The sequence below is a fragment of the Pituophis catenifer genome, unplaced genomic scaffold (genome assembly GCF_029215685.1).
Source record: "Pituophis catenifer annectens isolate HBS135680 unplaced genomic scaffold, rPitCat1.0.hap2 SCAF_9, whole genome shotgun sequence".
Classification (NCBI taxonomy): Eukaryota; Metazoa; Chordata; class Lepidosauria; order Squamata; family Colubridae; genus Pituophis; species Pituophis catenifer.
The window spans coordinates 10,933,936-10,954,839 of record NW_027256889.1 but is presented as its reverse complement, the minus strand read 5'-3'; the positions used below and the strand labels follow the sequence as shown (position 1 = coordinate 10,954,839).

General features: G+C 40.1%; 1 protein-coding gene across 1 annotated transcript; it reads right to left on the bottom strand.

Annotated features, from left to right (window-relative positions):
* Positions 1–6,230: 6,230 nt before the first annotated feature.
* On the bottom strand, positions 6,231–19,623 carry DNAJC8 (DnaJ heat shock protein family (Hsp40) member C8). Its single transcript, XM_070949495.1, has 9 exons — positions 19,518–19,623; positions 17,578–17,679; positions 16,389–16,445; positions 15,242–15,308; positions 14,944–15,038; positions 13,703–13,774; positions 12,357–12,448; positions 9,829–9,904; positions 6,231–7,007 (listed from the first exon to the last, which is right to left on the bottom strand). The coding sequence occupies exons 1-9, from the start codon at positions 19,584–19,586 to the stop codon at positions 6,885–6,887; spliced, it is 753 nt and encodes a 250-aa protein (XP_070805596.1). The 5' UTR covers positions 19,587–19,623; the 3' UTR covers positions 6,231–6,884.
* Positions 19,624–20,904: the final 1,281 nt, after the last annotated feature.

Below are 20,904 nucleotides of genomic sequence, written 5' to 3'. Positions count from 1 at the left end.
AGGGGTGTGTGTGTGTTTTACAAAGATTCAAAGGAACAATTGCTGACCTCCAACAGCGTCCTGCCAAAAGTTTGTCAGCTAGGCCACAAGGAATCAAAAGTGTCTGAACAACTTGGCCATCTGGATTTTTGCAGCCCAATATGAAAATTAGTTCTCTCACACAGTCAAAAGTAAACAACTCCTACTAGGTCGGGCTCTTGGCACAAGAGACGGATGGAAATCGTATCTTCTGCCCAAAAGAAATTTGCTTCTAGCTCTTCTCCTAGAAGTGAGCATGTTATCAGCAGAGAAGACTTGTTATAAATGTCTCCACAGAGAAGGTGTTGCATTCCAAGCGTTTTAGTTATAGCAGCTCAGTTTCAATATTCGGAGGCTGGAAGGTATGGCTGGAGGCAGAAATCGTGTTTGGGACTTGTTTATAATGGTTTTTAAGCCTGTCTGCATTTCATTGTTTTTCCTGACACGTACCAATGAGTTGTGTTCTACAACTTAGCCTGACTGATACTATAGGTAACAAGGAAATTTTGTCCAAAAAAAGGCAAAAGATACACTAACCAGATATATTCAGTAGATTTGGGCTACGAATATATAGATGATCACGTTACAGCAGCAAAGGGTTTGTAGCTATTCAGTGGGCTTTTAGGTTTTTATTGGCCAGATCTGTTTGTCTAATAATTCATATTCTTAAGTAGATTTAGATATTTTTCACTGAACCATAGTAAAAGGCTAGAAATTCCTAACATAAACATTGCTCTTCCTAGGAATGCTTTTCGGGGGAAATAATATATTTTTAGTGTTTGTTGCTTTGTGTCAGCAGAAAGATGACTGGTTTCCTTTCTTGGCAATAACTATACAGTCCGACTTTGATCCATTCCGTATTCATTTATTAGCTACATTTTTGTGAGTAGCTGCCTGTGTTTTCATACTTATTGGTCAGTTTAGCAGAAGTCTTAACAGGAATAAGCAATTCCATGGAATAAGCAATGTGATCCTCTGAGTATTAGGATTTGCCAGCCTTACAGTTCTGGAAAAGGGCCTTTTTTAAATAGCATGGATGGAGAAGCTGTGACCTTCCAGATAGGCCCAAAGATCTCTCTCTTTGGGTTTTGGGGAGAGAAGCAGAATTATCTGCATCATTATAACACTGCGGAAGAGCAGTCTGGTTTATTCTGACCAGGAGGGCCCCCCCACCCCCGAATCTAGTTCTGCTGCTTCAGCAAAGCAATCCACGGAAATCAACAATATCCATTTCAAATCATTATGTGCCAATGTACATGACTTTTAGCACTCCTCTTTTTGTTTAAATTCTTATTCTATAACCAAGTACGCCATATGTAGATTGCAGAAGTTGTCCAGAAGATGGGGAGCAGGGAGAGCTGCAACTTCGTTATGTTGCTGGTGTTATTCACATGTGATCCGGGTCACAGGGAATTGCACAATGCCTTTGGACAGAGCAATTGCTTCTTAAAAAAAAAAAAAAAGAGAAGCTGGTTCTCAAAATGTTCAAAACCTCCACTTGCAAGTCCATCAGTATATCTTCAAGTGCCTAGAAAAGCTATCGATAAATACCAGCTCTGTAATATGACTGACTTCATCTACAATTAAGTGATGGGCAAGAAAACAGACCTAACGTACTAAACGTACTAAAACTAGTTGGGCAAAACAGATATCTTCAGCCATGATCCTCTGGGAAACCTTTTAAAAAAGTTTTATTAAGGACTTTTATTAAGGATTTTAACAATAATAAAATATAACACAAATTGAAATCAGAAAGAGTGAAAAGAATAGAAAAAAAGGAACTGTACAGTGCAAAGAAAAAAAGGAAAAGAAAGAAGGAAATAGGAAAAAATATTTAAACAATGACTTCTGATCTTCATCACAAGTACAAACAATCTTAATATTTATCCACCCTCTAAAATTTATATACATGTATCATTTCTTCCCATAGTCTTTCCCTTATTCATTCACAAATTGATGAAAGATTAATGTTTCTGTCCAGTGTCCAGATTATCAACAAAAAGTCCGTAAAGAGTTTCTAGAATTTTATATGTCTTATTTTGACCCTGATCATACAAACTGACTTTGTATTCCTTCCTTTGGCTTCTAACAGTTTTGGTCCTTAGTTCATTCAGAGACTGTCATAGGATTTAATGGTCCTTCAGTTTGTCTTCCTCTCATCTATAAAATTTTAAGTTTCCCTGGCTGCAGGTCCTGAGGGATGTCAGTTTTCATGCTCTTTGGGGAAAGGCTCAAAATTTAGTGGAGGCAGACTTCTAATAGGGAATGTCTGCCCTGCCCCTCTATATGTGATGACATGTTCAATCTGGTTTGGAATCAGAGCTTCAGTGTCTGGCAATATGCATGGCAAACGAGGGCAAAATGACAAAATCACTCAGGATTGTAATTACATGTAGCAGCACTGAAGTGATGTCTTCATTACATGTGTCATTATTTAGTTCCCCTTCACCCTCCTCTCCATAGTTGCCCGTGAATGTGCTATTCGCCTTAAAGGATTAATGGCCCGCCGACATTAAAAGAACACCTAAGACAATTTGTAAGATTGTGCTCGTGCTACAAATGAAGAAATGATTGTGAGTTGCTCACTAAGCATCCCAGTTATATTCAGTTGAATTAAAGAGTGAGTTTCCAGGTTGTGAGTTCTAAACAAATAAACTTTAATAAGTTCCTGGTTAAGGCTTGGGAGCTCTTGAGAACATTCCATCTGTATCACTTGAGAGGGAGAAATACTGGGCTGGATGCCAGAATCTTCAGCTTCTGGCTGGTGTTGCTTCCATCCAAACCTTCCTGCTTTGTAAATTATTATTTTTATGGCTTAAGCCTTAAGCTAAACCAGTTTATTATACCACCTCAATCCAGTGTTTATTATGCTGTCATCAAATTATACGTTCATTCTGAATTTGGAAACAGGCTGTCTGTCTCAGCTTTCTTTTGCTAGAGAAATTGCTGGTTGAAAGGGAAACCAATGGTTATTTCCTTAATAGTAACTAAACATACTGCATATACAGTAGTTTCCTGATTATTGGAACTATCTCAATAATGTGTTGAGTTACTTAAACATGTTTTCAATTATAGAATAAACTTAAATTTGGACAGGAATTATCAGCACAAATCAATCCACTCAGTGGTGGGTTTCAAAAATGTTTACCACCGGTTCTGCGGGTGTGGCGTGGTGGGTGTGGCAGGGAAGGATACTGTAAAATCTCCATTCCCACCCCACTCCAGGGGAAGGTTACTACAAAATCCCCATTTCCTCCCAATCATCTGGGACTCGGGAAGCAGAGAATAGATGGGGCGGGGCCAGTCAGAGGTGATATTTACCAGTTCTCCGAACTACTCAAAATTTCCACAACCGGTTCTCCAGAACTGGTCAGGACCTGCTGAAACCCATCTCTGAATCCACTGCAGAATGAAGTCCTCTAAACTGAAGGTTATGGATCATAATCTATCACATTGGCCCAGTATGGTTAGTAGGGAGATATTTTTTGATCTCCCAGTTTAGGGCCAAGAGTGATTTGCCCAAAGTCATCCAGTGAGTTTCCATGCTTAAGAGAGGGCTAGAGTTTAGATATTCCTGCTTCCAGTCCTGAACAAATACACTGGCTTTTTCAGAAACTATGCTAACTTATATATCATGGTTTAGAGATCACGGTGGCTAGGTTCATGCCATATGGGAATCCAAAACCCAGACATAATGCAAATGCATTATGCAAAAGCAATCGTTTTCCTGGTTTTGGGGATATTTGGTTAATTGGAGAGCAGAAGGGAAACAAGCAAGTTGACTGCTGAAGCTGGGAAAACTGGGATTCTCTGCCTTGAACAAAATTCTCTTTATCTCTATTTATACTTCCTGATCCTTTTTCTACCAAAGGAAACTAGATTCTGTAGTGCCCTTTTCCCACTTGGGAAGAAGATGGTTCGGTCACAAGTTCTTGTATTAATGGTGTGTTGCTGCTGGAAAGGCAAAAAAAAGTGCATTTTAAGGCTCCAGGGAGATCTAAATATTACCTACAATCTCAAGTTTTGCAGCTACCTGCCGAATCAGTTGATGTAACGTCTTTTTCAAAAGTACCAACTGAATTCTGATATGGCTGCCCAAGGAAAATGGCACTTAAAAAATGGAAAAACAGGTATTTTCAATAAGGAGTAGGTTGGAAAAGATCAGAGCAATTCAGTGGTTATAGATTTTAGATTGCACTTTGGAGCAACCCAGAAAAGATCCCCTTTACCTACCCTTTGATACATAATAAGGTATGTTGAATGCATCACCTTGTTAAGAGTGATTTGAGATCATATGAAGAAATCCTCAAAAGGCTAAACTATTCCTGACTTTATTGTCAGTAGAAAAACAAGAGTTCTATTTCCCCATAGTGACAGCAGAATTTCTTCAGACTTATAAAAAAAACAAAGTTTTGTCCGTGTGTCTTTTTGCAAGCTGTCAAGTGATGTTGTAAAAGAAAAGTTCCACCAACCCCTTTATAAATAACATTACATTAAAAAGACAAAATGGTGCAGAGGCTGCGGACAGAGAAATCAGGAGTTGGACAGGAAAGCCTTCTTTTAAGACTAGAAAAAAAAGGGAAGCTTGAGTTGTAACTTCTCAAAAAGCCATGCGGTTTGAAAATTACAGTGGTGAGTCTTAGAACATTGTGGCTTAGCATGTTGTGCAAAACACAGTCAGTTGTGATTTAGTCAGTCAGAATTAACCAAGCCACAGCATAAGCTGATGACTCGGAATCCATTCAAATCGGGTGGACAGCTAAGCAGAACTGGCAAACCTATTGATGGCAACCTGGGTTCCCCTCCCCATTGAAATCTGATTTATCCTAGATAGAGCAGTGTGGAAAAACAGCAACATCCTTAACTGTGTTATTATGACACACTGAACCATAGGCATTGGACTGCACAAAATGCTGGCTAAAATGTGACTTGGTAGTTTGTGGCTCAGGGTGTTGTGCAAACTCACTTTTCTAGTTACCACGTAAAATAAGGGTGCAGACGGATTCCTCCTACTCCTTCCTCCAGATTGGCAGACAGCTCATTATCTTGCTCTGAAATCTTATATAGCCACATTATGTCCCTTGTCGTATTAGCAGAAAATGAAAATCCCCCAAGTCTACCAAATGGTAATGAGTGAATCATATGTAACTTCCAGCCTCTTCTAGATACTTCAGATGCTTGCAAAAGGCGGCTCTCTTGTGGCATGTTGGTTAGTGGCCAAGAGAACTGTGGTATTCCAAGAAAGCATGATCAGCCCATAAATACTTGGCAGCTATTTTTAGATATGCTTTAGCATTCTATTGTTGGTCTGATGGCGACTCTCGACATTTGCCTTACTATTGAGAGCTTGAAGTGTGATACAAACTAGAATTCCAGCAAACGTTGTTTTCATCCTGAAAAGCATCAATATTCAATCAGTATATCCTCATCAGAACAGCAATTTTTAGAATAAGCATTTGAGAATTAAGCGTCTTTGTGTTGCCTGAACAAATCGTGTTCTTGTAGTGGGAATATCACAGAGTAGACCATAGATCAAACTGTAATTAAGGTCATAGTTTGTGACTTTATTTTATAAAACCTTATAAACCTTGTTTTTTGTGACATCCAGACTCAGATAGGAACTTCATCCTAATTCTATTCCAGCTTCTGGACACAATGGGAGGCTAGCGTGGCCAAAAGATCAGTCTTGCTGCCTATCTGAGATTGAGGATTTATTCAGAATAAGGAAAGCTTGGTTTGCCCTGGTTTTATTTTACAAGGTTAAAACAGGTGGCACCCCCAGGAAAGGTTCACTGCGAGGCCATCACAGAAGCCATGTATGCCAAAATGGGTATCAATCAACAAATATGTATTATTCTTAATTTGCTGTGTTGTGATGATAGATCAAAGACTAAGAGACTTATTTATACTGGTAGTTGGTATGTGATGCAGTTAAAGCTATACAAATGATATTAACCTACATAATTAATAATTAACATAGCGCAGCAACACAATGTTGCTAGTTTCTGGATTTTATTTTTATATACTTCAATCTTGTATTTTATATTTTATGTCATATAGTATGCCTTATTTTAACTGTGATGCTTCTGACAAGAATAAACAAAACACGGCATGCTGAGATACAGAGGAAACACGCTTCTTTCAACCAGAAAGATGGACTGCCAAGTTTTTTGAATAATTGAGCCACCGTCATGAAAAAATGTTTGGGTAAAAATTTATTTTACATAGAGAACATTGCCACTAACTGCATATACAATGCAAGATATTCATTACTTTATTTACAGAGGGCGGGGGGGGGGGGTTTCTAGTAATCAGGCTATCTGCTCACCAAGTTGCAATCCTGGATCACAGTTGGAAATTAGAGCTGGGGGGAAAACATCAGCTCCATGCAGCTGACTTCGAGGACCTCTCGTGAAGCTTAACTAGGCAACTCAGTTCTAGGTTCCAGACTTCACCACTAGCAAGTGGAGAAAGAGATGAAAAAATGGTCTGCTGGATGAGGTGAGCAGGAAGAGACACCAGGCCCAGCTTCAGTATTTGCCTTAGGGAGATACTGAACGGATGCGCCCACAAACTACAGGCCTGGTGGCAATTTGAACAGCAATACCCTTGAAATACAGAACATTAAATTACGGGGATTACAAGTACGTGTGATGGTGGCATCTCTTTCTAAGTTAGCCAAGGATTCTAAAAGCAGCGGGAGGTTTCGCCTGGAAATTCAACCACGAACCTCAGGGAATCAAGCAGAGGTTAGAATATTCTGATCTTCAATCAATCGTACTGAAAACAAAGATTCTACTGGAAAAGCAAGGAGAGACTTAAACATGGTAATACACAAGTGTCCACAGGAGCCTAGAATAGCCAACTCATTCACGCTGCTCCATCTTCACTTTGGGTGGTCTCAAAAAGGTCCTATTTTTCTTCTCTTTCTTCCCTTTTGTGTTTGCCTGAAAGTTCCTCCAGCTGTCCACTCGTCCATCCCGACTCTCCTGGATACGAAGATGACAAGCAGGAAGACAGTCAAGAGCAACAATGAGAGCACAGCTATTACTTCCTGTCGATATCCTAACAGAAAATGTCTCTGCAAGAAGAATATGGTGGGAGGAGGGGGCAGGAGTTCAAATTAAAAGCACCTAAACCAACTCTGCTTCCCCAGGGAAACTGTCAGTTCAGCCATAAAAATTCAGGCGCCAAGGAAAGTTGATAAACTATTGGGAGATAAGCAGAGCTCTGTGAAAGCAACACGAAGTAATTCTCTAGAGAGAAATTAGTTTCATGGTGCCTCTTTATTCTTTGAAAACACTTTTATCTTTATAGTCCTGCCCCATTATACGTAGTTAGTCTAATTGCCTCTCCTATATCACTAGAAGGGGACACTGTGGCTCAGTGGCTAAGACCCTGAGCTTTGTAGATCAAAAGGTCAGCAGTTCAGTGGTTCGAATCCTTAATGCCACGTAATGGGGGTGAGCTCCCATTACTTGTCCCAGCTTCTGCCAACCTAGCAGTTCGAAAGCACATAAAAAATGCAAGTAGGAAAATAGGGACCACTTTGGTGGGAAGGTAACAGCGTTCCCTGCGCCTTTGGCGTTTAGTCATGCCGGCCACATGACCACGGAGACGTCTTCGGACAGCGCTGGCTCTTCAGCTTTGAAACGGAGATGAGCACTGCCCCCTAGAGTCGGGAACGACTAGCACATATGTGCGAGGGGAACCTTTACCTTTACCTTTATATCATTAGACAGGCACAAGTTTTCTTCTCCAATTAAATACCTTTACTCCCAATCACATATCTACTCGCATATATTTAGAGGGACTGTAACCCAAAACAAATCTGTGTTTTAGTGTCATGTATCCTTTCTCTGGTTCAAAAGTACCGGTAGTCCTCGACTTGCAACCACAATTAAGCCCAAAATTTCTGTTGCTAAGTGAGGCTGTTGTTAAGTCAGTTTTGCCCCATTTTGCAATCTTTCTTGACATAGTTATTCAGCAAATCACTGCAACTGTTAAGTTAGTAACATGGTTGTTAAGTGATTCTGGCTTCCCCACCGACTTTGCTTGTCAGGAGGTCGCAAAAGGGGATCACAAGACTCTAGGACCCTGCAATCTTCATAAATATGAACCAGTTGCCAAGCACCCAAATTTTGATCACATGACCATGGGGATGCTGCGACGTTCGCAAGTGTGAAAAACGGTCATGCGTCATTTTTTTTTCAGTGCTGTTGTAAACTTCGGTCACTAAATGAATAGTTGTAAGTCGAGGACTACTTGTACTCCTTGTGAACCACAAAATAATATTAGAGAGTGAAGAGATGTTTTTGTCTACCTTAGTAACAAGTAACAAGAAAATTCCTATATCCCCAGAATTAAATTACTACTTTTGACCTCTTGTCTCAAAATGGACAAGTCCCTGAGACAATCAATACTCTGCCCATTTTCTCCACATCTGTTTAAAATCACTCCATTCGTATCAGTTAACTTTCTCCTGAAATAACAACTGAGTAGCACTAGTCTATAAGCCTTCTCTTTACATACCAAGCCTGACAACCAATTTTCTTAACCTTTTCCACAAGGTTAAGGATACATTAGACCTCCAGCACTTTGTTTAAAATGTTCAATGTGAGCTGGAGATAGCTGGATAGCTGCAGAAGCTTCTGTTAAGATTCTTCCATTAAGAACTAACCTGACATTTCCCACTGCCACTGCTGCTGCTGCTGCAAAAATTGCCAGTTAGTATTACCAAGAGCATCCATGCTGAGTCAAAGTACCATATTTTTCAGACTATAAGATGCACTTTTTTGTCTTCTAAAAGGGGACGAAAATGTCTGTGCGTCTTATAGACCAAATATTGCTGAAGCCCTGCCCATCCGCCAGTCATTTTTTTTGCCTCCACATGCCCTGTTTTTGGGGCTTTTTTGGCCTGTTTTTTGGCCCGTTTTTGGGGTCTTGGCCCATTTTTTCAGAAAAAAAACGGGCTGAAAAAAGCCTTGAAAACGGGCCAAAAAAAAAAAAAAAAGCCCCAGAAACAGGCTGAAAAAAGACTGGAAAAGGCCTGAAAAAAGGTACGCCAAAAAGTTTTTGTTGTTGTTTTCCTCTTCTAAATTTAGGTGCATCTTATAGTCAGAAAAATACGGTAAGTGCTTTGACATTTCTGCTTCAGATGCTACCACTGCACTTATGGCTGGGTTTTCTCAACCTTACCAGCTTATGAAAGAAAATTGCCATGTAATTCAGGACCTGCTTCTGCTTTGCATTAAATTCCTGGACCTATCACTTTTCTTTTATCTTTATTTTTATTTGTTACATTTTTATGCCACACATCTCTGTATAAGGCAACTCCTTACCAGACTGGCTTTTGCAATCAGGATGTTTGTGGCTGACTGACTGTGCAAAAGATGAGCAATCCCCACTTCCCGATGTGAGCTGGCAATGCACGATCATAACTGAAAATATGCATAATGATCCCCAAGTTTTGGGAACCTCAATCACCTAAGCCCATTTTACTCAGGCAAAGTGTGACACTTATTACAAAACGCAGTCATTGTTCGGTACTCAATTGCTTCAAAACTTGTTGAATTTGGTATTCAATGCATTTTGAAGCCGAAATCTTGTCCCGGCGTTTGTCTTTCTCCCGGTAGTTGATGGGCAAGGAAGAACCTGCTGATGTCAGCTGCCTCTTGACTCGCTATTTCTTCCAGCCAAAATAGCAGGTCACATGGTTCCCGATGGAGACTGAGGTACCACTCTATATGTTTTAAAATTAGACTGCTGAAACTCCAATTTGAACCCCAAAGGATGCACAGCTGTAGTTACCTCAAAATTTTTCTGCCACTCTCTTTCACGCTTGGCTTTCTCCTGGGCCTCTATTTCCTCTTCTCTCTGTCTTTTTCTAGAACAAAAGCCCAGGGAGAAAAAGTTAGCATTATGTTTGTTGGACAGAGCAGAAGACATCACAAGTCAATTTAATCTAGTGTCCCCTAATATGGTGCCCATGTTTTAAATTACAACTGTCACGTTAGCTGACAGATAATGGCTTTTTGGGCTTCCCTGGTTGGTTTTGGCCAAAGAAGACAGGATAAACTAAGAATTTAAGAAGAGCATAAAACAAGGGTTTTGTGAACTGAAACTAAGAATTCTCTCCTCCCAGGGCTAAAGACACAGATCACCCCCTGGAGCCGATATTTAGATACTGCAATGTGAACACATTTAACAAAAGTATTTTTCTCCTATTCATCCCTCCCTCAGCTGTTATTACTATATTTTTCAACATACAGCTATGGCTTAAAAATAGAGGAGACCACAATTCAATTTACATTTCCAAGCCCTTGGTCAGTGGGTTCTAAAGAAAGTTTCTACTCTTTAAAGGAACTTGCATAACACAAATGAAATAGCCTTAGGTTGCCTTAAACCTCAATAAATTCCTTAAGACAGAATTTGCCCACAATAAAGGAAGGAAATCTGTAAAGCGTATTACCAAACATCTTACGACACGCAAAAAAGGCACAATACTATACACAAACCTGCCCGAGAGAGAATCTATACAACTACATTTCTCACTCACAATGTATCAGCAATAAATGATCACAATCTTTGTGTTACACAAGTGAGCTGGCAACACTGTGCTATATTTATTCTTACTGTAATGTAAATGGTCACTTTGTTTATCTGGCACTTTGTAGCTATTTGATCTCACTGCTTGCTATGAAGCTAGGAAGGTGGCTTGATTCTGGCAGTTTCAAGTTTGACCTAGAAGAATTTCTTGTTGTGAGCTGGCAGTGGAGTCGGACAGCGGACAGTCGGACATGGGTCAGTCCTGGAGGCTGGGGAAGGCCCGGATGAGGGCTCTGCGTCAGAGGCAGAGATGGGGCCAGGGCCATCTGGGAGTCAGGTGCGGACTCCAGAGCCTCCAGAGACTGATAGGAGTGAGGCAGAGGAACAGGAGGAGCCTGTTCCTAATGCACGCATGAGAAGAGCTGCCAGAAGGCAAGAGCAGCTCAAGCAAAAAGGACAACTCAGGAGTAGGGCCAAGAGATGACTGGCCCCTCCCATAAGGCTTAAAACAGACCAGCAACGGCGTTTGGGCTTTGCCAGAAAACAACGTTGGTAGCTTCTTCTTCTTCTTCTTCGTCTATGTCTTGTATTTATTTTTGTATCTGTGACTTCTAAACGTTTGCCAAGAAAGGCCTTTGGCAGTTTGCCTAATTGGATCAAGGTTTGCGATAGGAGTGAGGAATTTGTGTTGGGAGGAATTTACTTTAATTTAGTTGAACGACACTGGGAATGAAGTAATTCTCAGCTGTTCGAATAAAGTTTGTTTTTTCACTGACTGATTTTCCTACTACTTACTTGGACCTGGGTCACAACATTTCTCACATGCTCTAGAAAGTGAATATAAGTAGACCTCATGGTTACGAAGGTATTGGGACCAGAATTTTCCATCACTAAGTGATACAGTTGTAAAGTATAATGTCACGTGACATTGCTTAGTGACAGTAGACCCCAATCCAAGCCATTCACAGCTTGTTCCCTCCCAGCCCCAAGCCCTCAGTAGTGTTGTGGCCCGCCAGCAGCCAGCAGAGCTGACAACAGATTCGGACAGTGAGGAGGTGTGAGAGGAACGTGGGACAGTCCTGGAGTCTGGGGAAGACTCGGACGATGGCTCTGAGTTGGAGGCAGAGAGGGGGCCAAGGCCATCTGGTAGTTCTTTGCTGCCTCCAGAGTCTCCAGAATCTGAGATCAGCAAGGCAGAAGAAAAGCGTGAGCTTGTTCCCAGTGTGCGCATGCGCAGAGCTGCTAGGAGACAGGAACAATTAAGGAAACAGGGTCAACTTGGGAGTAAGGCTTGGAGAGGATTGGCCCCTCCCATAAGACATAAAAGAGAAGCGAATGGGACGTGAGCTTTTGCAGGAAGCAATTAGTTCATCTGGCCGATTCAAGGTTTGAAAATTCTGTTTGTGACTCTGTGCCAAGTTTGGCCTTGCCCTGCGTCTGGTAATTAGCTCTTTGGCAGCATTCCACATGAGATAGGTGGGTGTTGATAAACTTCCTCTGAAAGAATGTTTTATCAAGCCTTGCAGACTTTAAATGAAAGTAATTTACAGCCGTATGAATTAAAGAGGTTTACTGTGCTGTTTAATTTCTAAGGAAGCCTAGGTCAGAACAAATAAGAGACTGCCTCCCCAGATACTTCACTGTGTAGGTTTATGTTTTAGCATTATGATAAAGAATTCCATTTAAGCGGTTTTCTTTCACTGTCGATAATCAAGCCTTTTTATGTACACCAGAAGATCTAACCTCAAAGTTTTCAATATAAGCCGCAAGAATCCAGCATTGTTTCCTACCTTTCGTGCATTTCCTTTGCTTCCCTTTCTTTCCTTTTAATTTCAAGCTCTGCGAAGAGTTTCATTGTCTGTTTGTACACTGCCTGCTTGAACTGTAAGAAACAGAGATTCAGCACCAATCTTGCGGCTCAGCTACAGTTCAATAAAACTTTAATCCTGAGGCTAATTAAAAAGACCAGCTGTTTCCAGGAACACATCACAGTAAACTAATACTAATCCAGAAGCTGTGCTTGAAGTTATATACTAGATGTAGTCAAACTACCATGAAGCAGCTGGGAATGCTAGAGTAAGTCTAGAGCACCACAGCTATGCCCTTATGATATTACTATGACATTGTGTCACTAAATGTCTATGGAGATTCTCAGTCATCCAGGACATGGTTGTCCCAAAGATGCTTTTCTGTTGTGGCCCATCAGTGGCCTGTGCAGCTAGTAGCTGATTCCAACAGTGAGGAGGCTGGTGTGGTGCTGCGGCAGCAGCCTGTGCAGCTGGCACTTGAGTCAGACAATGAGGAGGCTGGAGAAGATATGGTGCCAGAGGTGGGGATTCAGCCAGGGCCTTCAGAACCTCCAGAAGCTCCCATAAGTGAAGAGGAAGAAGAGGAGGAGCCTCTTCTCGATGCATGGGCGCGCAGAGCTGCCAAAAGGCAGGAGTAGTTCCTCAGGAGGAGGTCTCCTCGAGAGTAAGGCTTGGGGCTAATTGGCACTCCCTTAGCCTATTTAAGGACGACTGAGGCAATTTGCAGGGAACAACTTCGTTCACTCTCCTTCGCATCCTGATCTTAGTTCTCTTATCAGTTTCCTGCAAATTGCTTCTGGGTTTTCTGCCAACCATAGTAAGATTACGATTATTTATTCTTTGGATTCTTGTAGGCTGTTAAGAAAGTTAATTAACAGCCTTTATTTGAAAAAGACTGATTTAATTTAGTAAACTAAGGTTTGTACAGACTTTGTGTGTGCTGTGTTCTTTGGGGTCCGTAGCTGGGGCAGAACATTTTCCAAAAGGCAACTGGACTTGTTTTTTCTTAAAGACATTTTGCTTCTCATTCAAGAAGCTTGGGATGTTATATCACTAGCACATCGCAAAATAACTGATATATTGTATAAATATTTGCAGGATTGTTAATATTAAGAATACAAATGTGTTCTAGTTTGGCACTGATAACTAAATGTGTAATCTAATATAATACAAAGAATGCAAGAGAGGGGGAGTAACAGATATATTTATGGGTCTGGAATCAAACCAAAACTCCTCAAAATGTGGTGCAGATATTGATCCAAATAAAGGAAGGTATTGTCTAGGACTAGGTGAATTTCATTCTTGGGAAGGTGAACTGGTCAACTTACTACTTGTGGATCATCTTCTTCTACATTGGTTGTCTTGCCATCTTTCTTTAACTGTTTCTTTTTCTCTTTTACCTAAAAGAGATTTCACAAATAAGGAACATAGAAGCTGCAGAGCATGTGAGAATGTCATAGTACAGTATTGTGCTGGCTCATTCTAACAGCAAAAGGCTTGGTCAAATCACTGCTACTCTCACAAGCATGATTTTTGCTAGTCTATTTACTTGCTAGGATCTGAATGCCTGTAGAAATAAATACATTCCATGGTCATTTCCTAGTATTACAAGAAAAAGAGATTCTTGGTGAAACTTAATTCTACCCAGAAGTGTATGTATATCAAGGGTGTCAAACTTGCAGCATCACGTTGTTGTCACGTGACATATAGCAACTTCCCCCCCTTCCCTAAACCAGGGGTGGGCGTGGCCAGCACGTGACACATCTGGCCTGTGGGCCACGAGTTTGACATCCTGATATATATTCATACTTACATGTATATATGATATAAGTATGCAACTTAAAATCTGAAGTAAAAAAGCATCAAGTTTTGTGTCATTTGTTTATTGTTTTAACCACTCCTCCAGCTATAAGGACATCTTTGGGTTATTGAAGGCTTTGGAAGATAATGAAGACATCTGCCTCAGTGTAACATCAATTGTCATTTTTCACAAATGGAAAAGGGATGCAAACAAGGCAGCACTGGAAGACCAGTAGCTTTATTTCTTCCATGTGAATAGCAAGAAAGTGAACAGTGTTGCTGGAAACAACACCAACAAAAAGATGCAGGCAAGCCAAACTGAAGCTACAGATATATAAACATTTAACAACTTCCAAGATTAATAGTTTGTGTGAAATATATTAAAACTCTGAAAATCTATTTATTTTCTTCAACATTCCCAGCTCCATTTCTTTCTTAGCAGAATTTTAAGAGAAAGCTTTGAATAAGTTTATATTATTAGGCCAATTACTTTATGAATCCTTCAGATGTCTTCCAATCTAAATTCACCGAATTCTGAAAGTTTAGAAGCAGATATTAACATTCACAACATATTCTTTACAATGTGTAATTCTCTTTCTAATCACAGTTAATCTTCATCAAAGTTGTGGTGCAATAAAATATACGTAAGCTGTGGAATAATTTAAATATATATAATTTTCAGTCTAAGCAATACGCAGACAGATGCCAACTGCAGTAGATCACACCTCTCCCCCTGGATCACAGGCTGGCTGCCACGTGCGATACTTACAACGTGCTCCACGTATTCCTTTCCAGCCTGTATCACGTCCAAGGCTCTCTTCTTTTGCTCCTGGTCTAGCAATAGCTTGTATGCTTTGTCAACAGCTGACAAACAAAACATTTCTATCAGCACATTCATACAATTTGAAAAATCTATACTACTAGAGAAAACATATTTGTTTTTAGGGATCTAGCAAAAAAGGCAACATGTAATTTATCTTTACCTGCTAACATCAGAATTGCCTATTACCTATTGGATACACTGCTAATGCCTGAAATCTTGAACCCAGAAAAAAACAGGGAAGTACCTTCAAAGGCCTTTTGCGCTCTCTCAGGATCATCTTGGTTTTTGTCAGGATGGACCAATATGGATAACTGTATAATTAAAGAACACAGACATCAAAATATATGAAATAATCACATAAACCAAGCCCTTACTTGCAGTTGTAATAAACAAACATTGCTAGTTACCTACTTCTTTCTGGGACAAGACCTCCCTAAATTCTCAGTCTCATTGTGCCAATTTCTTCAATGCTATATAGCTAGGAAAGCATAGCAAGTATTTTTCAGAGATACTGATATCATGCTAATTTCTTAAACGGGCACAAAAATTTTGGTCATCTGTGTGATTTATTCAATAGTATAATATGAATATTCTAGCAATGTAGCAATCATTTTAAAGTGATAAATGCTAGATTCTAGCAATGTAGCAATCATTTTAAGGTGATTAAAAACACAGTGATAAAAACACCAACCTATAAAATGTATTTAGGTGCTCATATTTTTGATTTCAAAATATCCAAATTCAGTAAAAATATTCAAATTCAGACACAAGTTTCTAGACTGCATGGCTGTGGAGGAAATTTTGTCAACAAAAACAAATATCTCAAGAAAACTATCAGAACAGTATTGCTAACTGGGAAATGGAATGAGAAGTTGGGGGGGGTGTGCATATTTATTTTTTGTGCTGGTCTGTGACCATAATAAAGATTGAATTGAATAGAATATTTATTTATAGGCCGCTCCAATTGGTTGCTACTTCGGGAATTTTATAAAATACACAGTAAAAATACAACAGAAACAAACAAAAACTCTGCAACATAGTTACCAAACATAATTCTTTGCCAAGTCATAACCTGGTGAATTATTTTTTGGTTTCCTCTTTTATTATATGCTTGATGCTTATCTACCTAACCTTCTGCCTAGTGATACTGCATTGACTACTGAATGATCTTTTAAAGTAATGAAACAATTTAATCCCTCAAATAAGAGTAATTGGGGAGAACTCCAAATACATGTATTTTTATATAACATTACAAAGCACTTTGTAAACTTAGTTAGCATGCTGCATATGTTCAATGAAACAGTGAGCTGCAGTTCTCAAATAAATGTATCAATCCCTACAACTGCCAAGAGGGTCTCTTCCATGTTTAGCAAACTGTAGAAGCCACATACCTGACGGAACCTTTTCTTTATTTCTTCATCAGTGATTTCAGGATCCAATTGCAATACCTGGAAAAGCCCAAAAGTGATTTTTTTTTTTTTAATTATAAAGGTACTGCTTAGAAAACACACAAAACAGCACTATTCATGAAACGAGTTATCTCCATGCTCCAGAAACTTTAAGATCATCAAGAAAGTAGAAAGCCAAAATCCTTCATTAGGGAAATTCTTCAGGGAGTAATCTCAAAAAGCTACTCAGCAACAATTAGGCATGCTCAGTGGTTATCGAATGCTGAAATGAGATGGAAAACTAGCAAAAAGGATAAAGGACTGGAGAACATGGTTCTTGGCACTTTGAAAAGTATCATTTTATACTGCCACTTCTTACAATTCCATGTGTCCTTCCAGCAGACTTAGCAACTGAAAAATAAATGTAGTGAACCAGCAAGACACAAATGCAAGTGTGTATGAATTTAAATGGGTGGTGTGGATTCTTATTCTGCAGCAAAACATACTTCATATCTAGAGTGAATGCCTAAATAACTAGGTTTACTTCTTGCTAGTTCACTGATTCATTTTTAAAGGGGAATAAGACTGGTGCCATTTTTTTTTTTTTAATTTTGATTTATATGCCGCCCTTCTCCGGAGACTCAGGGCAGCTTACAATGTGCTCAGCAATAGCCTTCATCCTTTTGTATATTTATACAAAATCAGCTTATTGCCCCCACAACTGGGTCCTCAATTTACCTACCTTAGAAAGGATGGAAGGCTGAGTCAAACTTGAGCCTTGGCGAGATTCGAACCTGCAGTAATTGCAGGCAGCTAGTCTTAATAACCAGCTTAATAACAGGGTGCCTTAGATCACTGTACTACCAAGGCTCTTGATAGTATACCATTTGTAGTATAAAAGAACGAGTAAACCATAGGTTCAAAAAGAAAATGTTATCGGATTCTCAAATATTTTAAAGAAACGATCCACTATGACAGCAAGCAACTAAAACATACCAATATAAAAGTTTATCACACGTGACTGTTATGACACAAGCAAATAATTAGTTGTGTGCAAAACCAAATGGTACATATCCAGAATGTTCCAGAGATGGACCACACTAGTTTGCATATCTCTTTCAAGTAACTGGATCTATACAAAAAAACCTGCAGTGATAGGACAATGAAAAAAGAAAAAAAAATTTAAACATACCTCAAAGGGATTCAGATTAAAATAGGAGGATCCAGGCCTAGTGAGCCTTTCAATCTGATTTTTTGAAGTTAAAACAGAATCTCGCCTTTCAATTTGCTTTACCTGTAGAAATTAGCACATCATTAATAACCAGAACTGTACCAGATAATTGTGGGGAAAATAGGAGGCGGAAGATGTGTTGGGTAATAAAGGTGGGATATAAAAAATATTAATAATTTGGTTAATCCAAAAAGCCTCAATTAATTGTGACAATATATCTTGCGAACTGAGCTAAAGTCAGCTAGATTAGGGCACAATATTGACATAAACAGCTAAAACTGCATAGGAAAATGTTGGGAATAATAGGAGCTATTGCTCAACCCATTTGGAAGACACTGTTTGGGAAGACTATGATGTACACTTCATTGAGAGTGACTCAATGAATTAAATATGCTGAATAAACCCAACTGAATTAAATTGTTGAATAAACATAACATAGCATTATATGTGTCCAATTATATTATTTTCAATTTATTTCGCATTTCAATATGGATGTCATTATCTATATCAGAGAATCACTAGATGGCAGCAGAGGGGCAGATAACCTAACTCTTTGCTACCATCTATTGGTTTCCAAACCCAGTTATGATCATATATGCAACAGGATAAAATATGTTGGTTATTACAGTTGTGGACTTTCTCCTCTTCTGAAGTTCTCTTAGAGGCCATGCCCGTTGAACTTGATATAATGTTTAATACAAAGAAACACAAAGAAGATAGGGCAAAGTGTAACAGAAAGGTGGATTTAATTTAGCCCCATGCACACTTTCCAAGATTTGAAAATCCCCCATTTTTTCAGAATGGGAAGCTATCTCAAAAGCAAACAACCTGGACACTGTTCCCTTACTACCGTCGCTGTAATAGTCAATGGAGTGATTAAATTACAAGCCTAAATTACAAGATATTATAATCCTAAAGTTCTACTACCTATCAACTGAGATTTGATTTGAAAGAAAAACGGAACCAATACCAACACAAAAGGATGTGTGACAGATGAGCAGAAAACAGAAAAGGAAGAAGTGAAGGAGCAGGAAGATCAGGACCAAAGAAAAGAGTCTGAAAGTATTATGCAGTTGGGAACCACTGAAAACATTACAGACCACAGTGGTTTGGGCCGAAGTGCCCAGGACACAGCAGAACTTCCACAGGTGTCTACTGCAGAGGCAAATGTTAATGTGTCATCACATATATGTGACTTATATATTTCCGATCGAATGCCTGTCTTACGTGCAATGAAAGAATTAGGGATCAGAATTAAACCTGTGGCTCCAAGAAAAGAATTGGATGTAAAATAAGAAAACTGGCTGGCAAGCAGTGCTCTGTTCCTCCCCTACCTACAGTACTCAAGTGACGGGACTCCCTTGTCCCTTTCTCGTTTTCCATTAAAATAGGCTCCCCGCCAACTGCAATCACGGCAGGGATCGGCCCCCAGCGCCCTTCAGACTACAACTTCCATCCGCCCCAGTCAGGCTAACGAATGGCGACGAGGGGCAGGAAGGAAGGGGCAGGGAGGGTTGGACTAGATGACCTCCAAGGTCTCTTCCAACGGTGTTACTGTTAAAAAGGCAAAACCCCTGAAAGGTGGACAAGGCAGCTTGTTCGGGCCCGGCAAAAGACCGCGCCTTGAAAGGCTCCTTCACCCCCACCACGTCTCCGCGTGCAAGCAAGCTCAACGCTTCTCTCCATCCGAAGGGGCCGGAAAAGAAGAGCCGAGCGGAGAAGGAAGGAAGGAAGGACCGGCAGACAACCGGCATCTAGACAAGCAATCGACCCGAAGGGAGAAGCCCAGCCCGAGCTAAAGGAAACCCACTACAGCCCCAGCCTTCTGGGAAATGCCGAAGCGGGCCAGAAGGACAAGGCCGTCCCTTCGGGTTCCAGGGACGGAGACGGGCTCGCGATACCTCCGTGTAGAAGGTGAGAAACGCCGCCTCAGCCGAGCCCTCCGCTTCTCGCTCGCCCGGAGCCGCCATTTTTGGTACCACGTGACCCGCCGCGCGCCCTTTCCACCTGATCGGGACCGACTCCGCCTGGCCACCGTCACGTGACCCACAACGTCTGCCTTTTCGTTTGGTGCCGGGGGAGGGATCTCTTAAAGGGCCAGAGCGCCGAGGCTGGGATGCTTCTTGGCCCGACGTCGTTTGTTTGTTTATTTTATTTTATTTTATTATATTATTTTATTTATTTTATTATTTTATTTTATTATTTATTTTATTTTATATTTTATTTTATTTTATTTATTTGTTTATTTTGTCACACATGTACGAGATAACGGGAATAAGTATAAACATAGATATTAATACAGGAAATGGGTACGAATAAATGGGGACAGCAGGACAGGGACGGAAGGCAGTAGTTCTACAGACTACAGAGTTTTCCTACTACAGATGTTTCCTATAGTTCTACTCCCGCTCACTTTAGGCACAACGGAACCATTTCTGGGTTGTTGTTTTTTAATTTTTCATCGCTTTTTTTTTTTTTTGGAAAAATGAAATATTTCTCACAAGGACTCTTAGTCATTTCCCTTCTCTTCTTTTAGCCTCCGCGCTGGTGTTTCCCAAACCTCCTCAACTTTGAGCTGTGTGGACTCCAATTCCCGGAATACCGTGTTTCGGAGTTCAAGGAAAAACAAAAAAGGCCAGTTGCCTTTTGAAAAAGCATTTCTGGGACAACCGTGACCTGGGATGATTGGGGATCTCCGCAGACACACAGTTTAAAGATGCTGTGGTTGAGAAACTCTGTTCTACACAATCCTGTGGGGTGGGGTAAATTTAATAGAATAGAATAGAATTCTTTATTGGCCAAGTATGATTGGACATAAGGAATTTGTTTTTGGTGCATACTCTTTCGGAGTACATAAAAAGACAAGATACATTCGTTATCATAAGGTACAACACTTCATGATAGTCATAGGGTACAAATAAGCAATCAAATCATACTAGGAAACAATATCAATATAAATCTTAAGGATACCAGCAACAAAGTTACAGTCATATAGTCATAAGTGGGAGGGGTTGGGTGATAGGAACGATGAGACGACTAATAGTACTAGTAATGCAGATTTAGTAAATAATTTGACAGTGTTGAGGGAATTATTTGTTTAGCAGGGTGATGATGGGGTTGGGGGGGAAACTGTTGTGTTAATTTCTCTCCCCCCCTCCCAGTTTAACTAGGCAAGAATTTCAAGCTGGATCTCTTTGGTTAAAAAAAACCTCAAACGTATTGTTGTTCAATATAAACACCACTGCACGCAGAATATTTTCAATCTGCATTTTGCAGTTTAAAAAACAG

Bases quoted from the DNA above. Each gene is read 5' to 3' on its own strand.
- DNAJC8 (XM_070949495.1), bottom strand. From the start codon at position 19,586: ATGGCGGCTCCGGGCGAGCGAGAAGCGGAGGGCTCGGCTGAGGCGGCG. The intron at 17,680-19,517 runs GTATCGCGAGCC...TAATTTCTACAG, and splicing joins TTCTCACCTTCTACACGGAG to GTAAAGCAAATTGAAAGGCG. The intron at 15,309-16,388 runs GTATGTGGCTTC...TTAATTATACAG, and splicing joins TAAAGAAAAGGTTCCGTCAG to TTATCCATATTGGTCCATCC.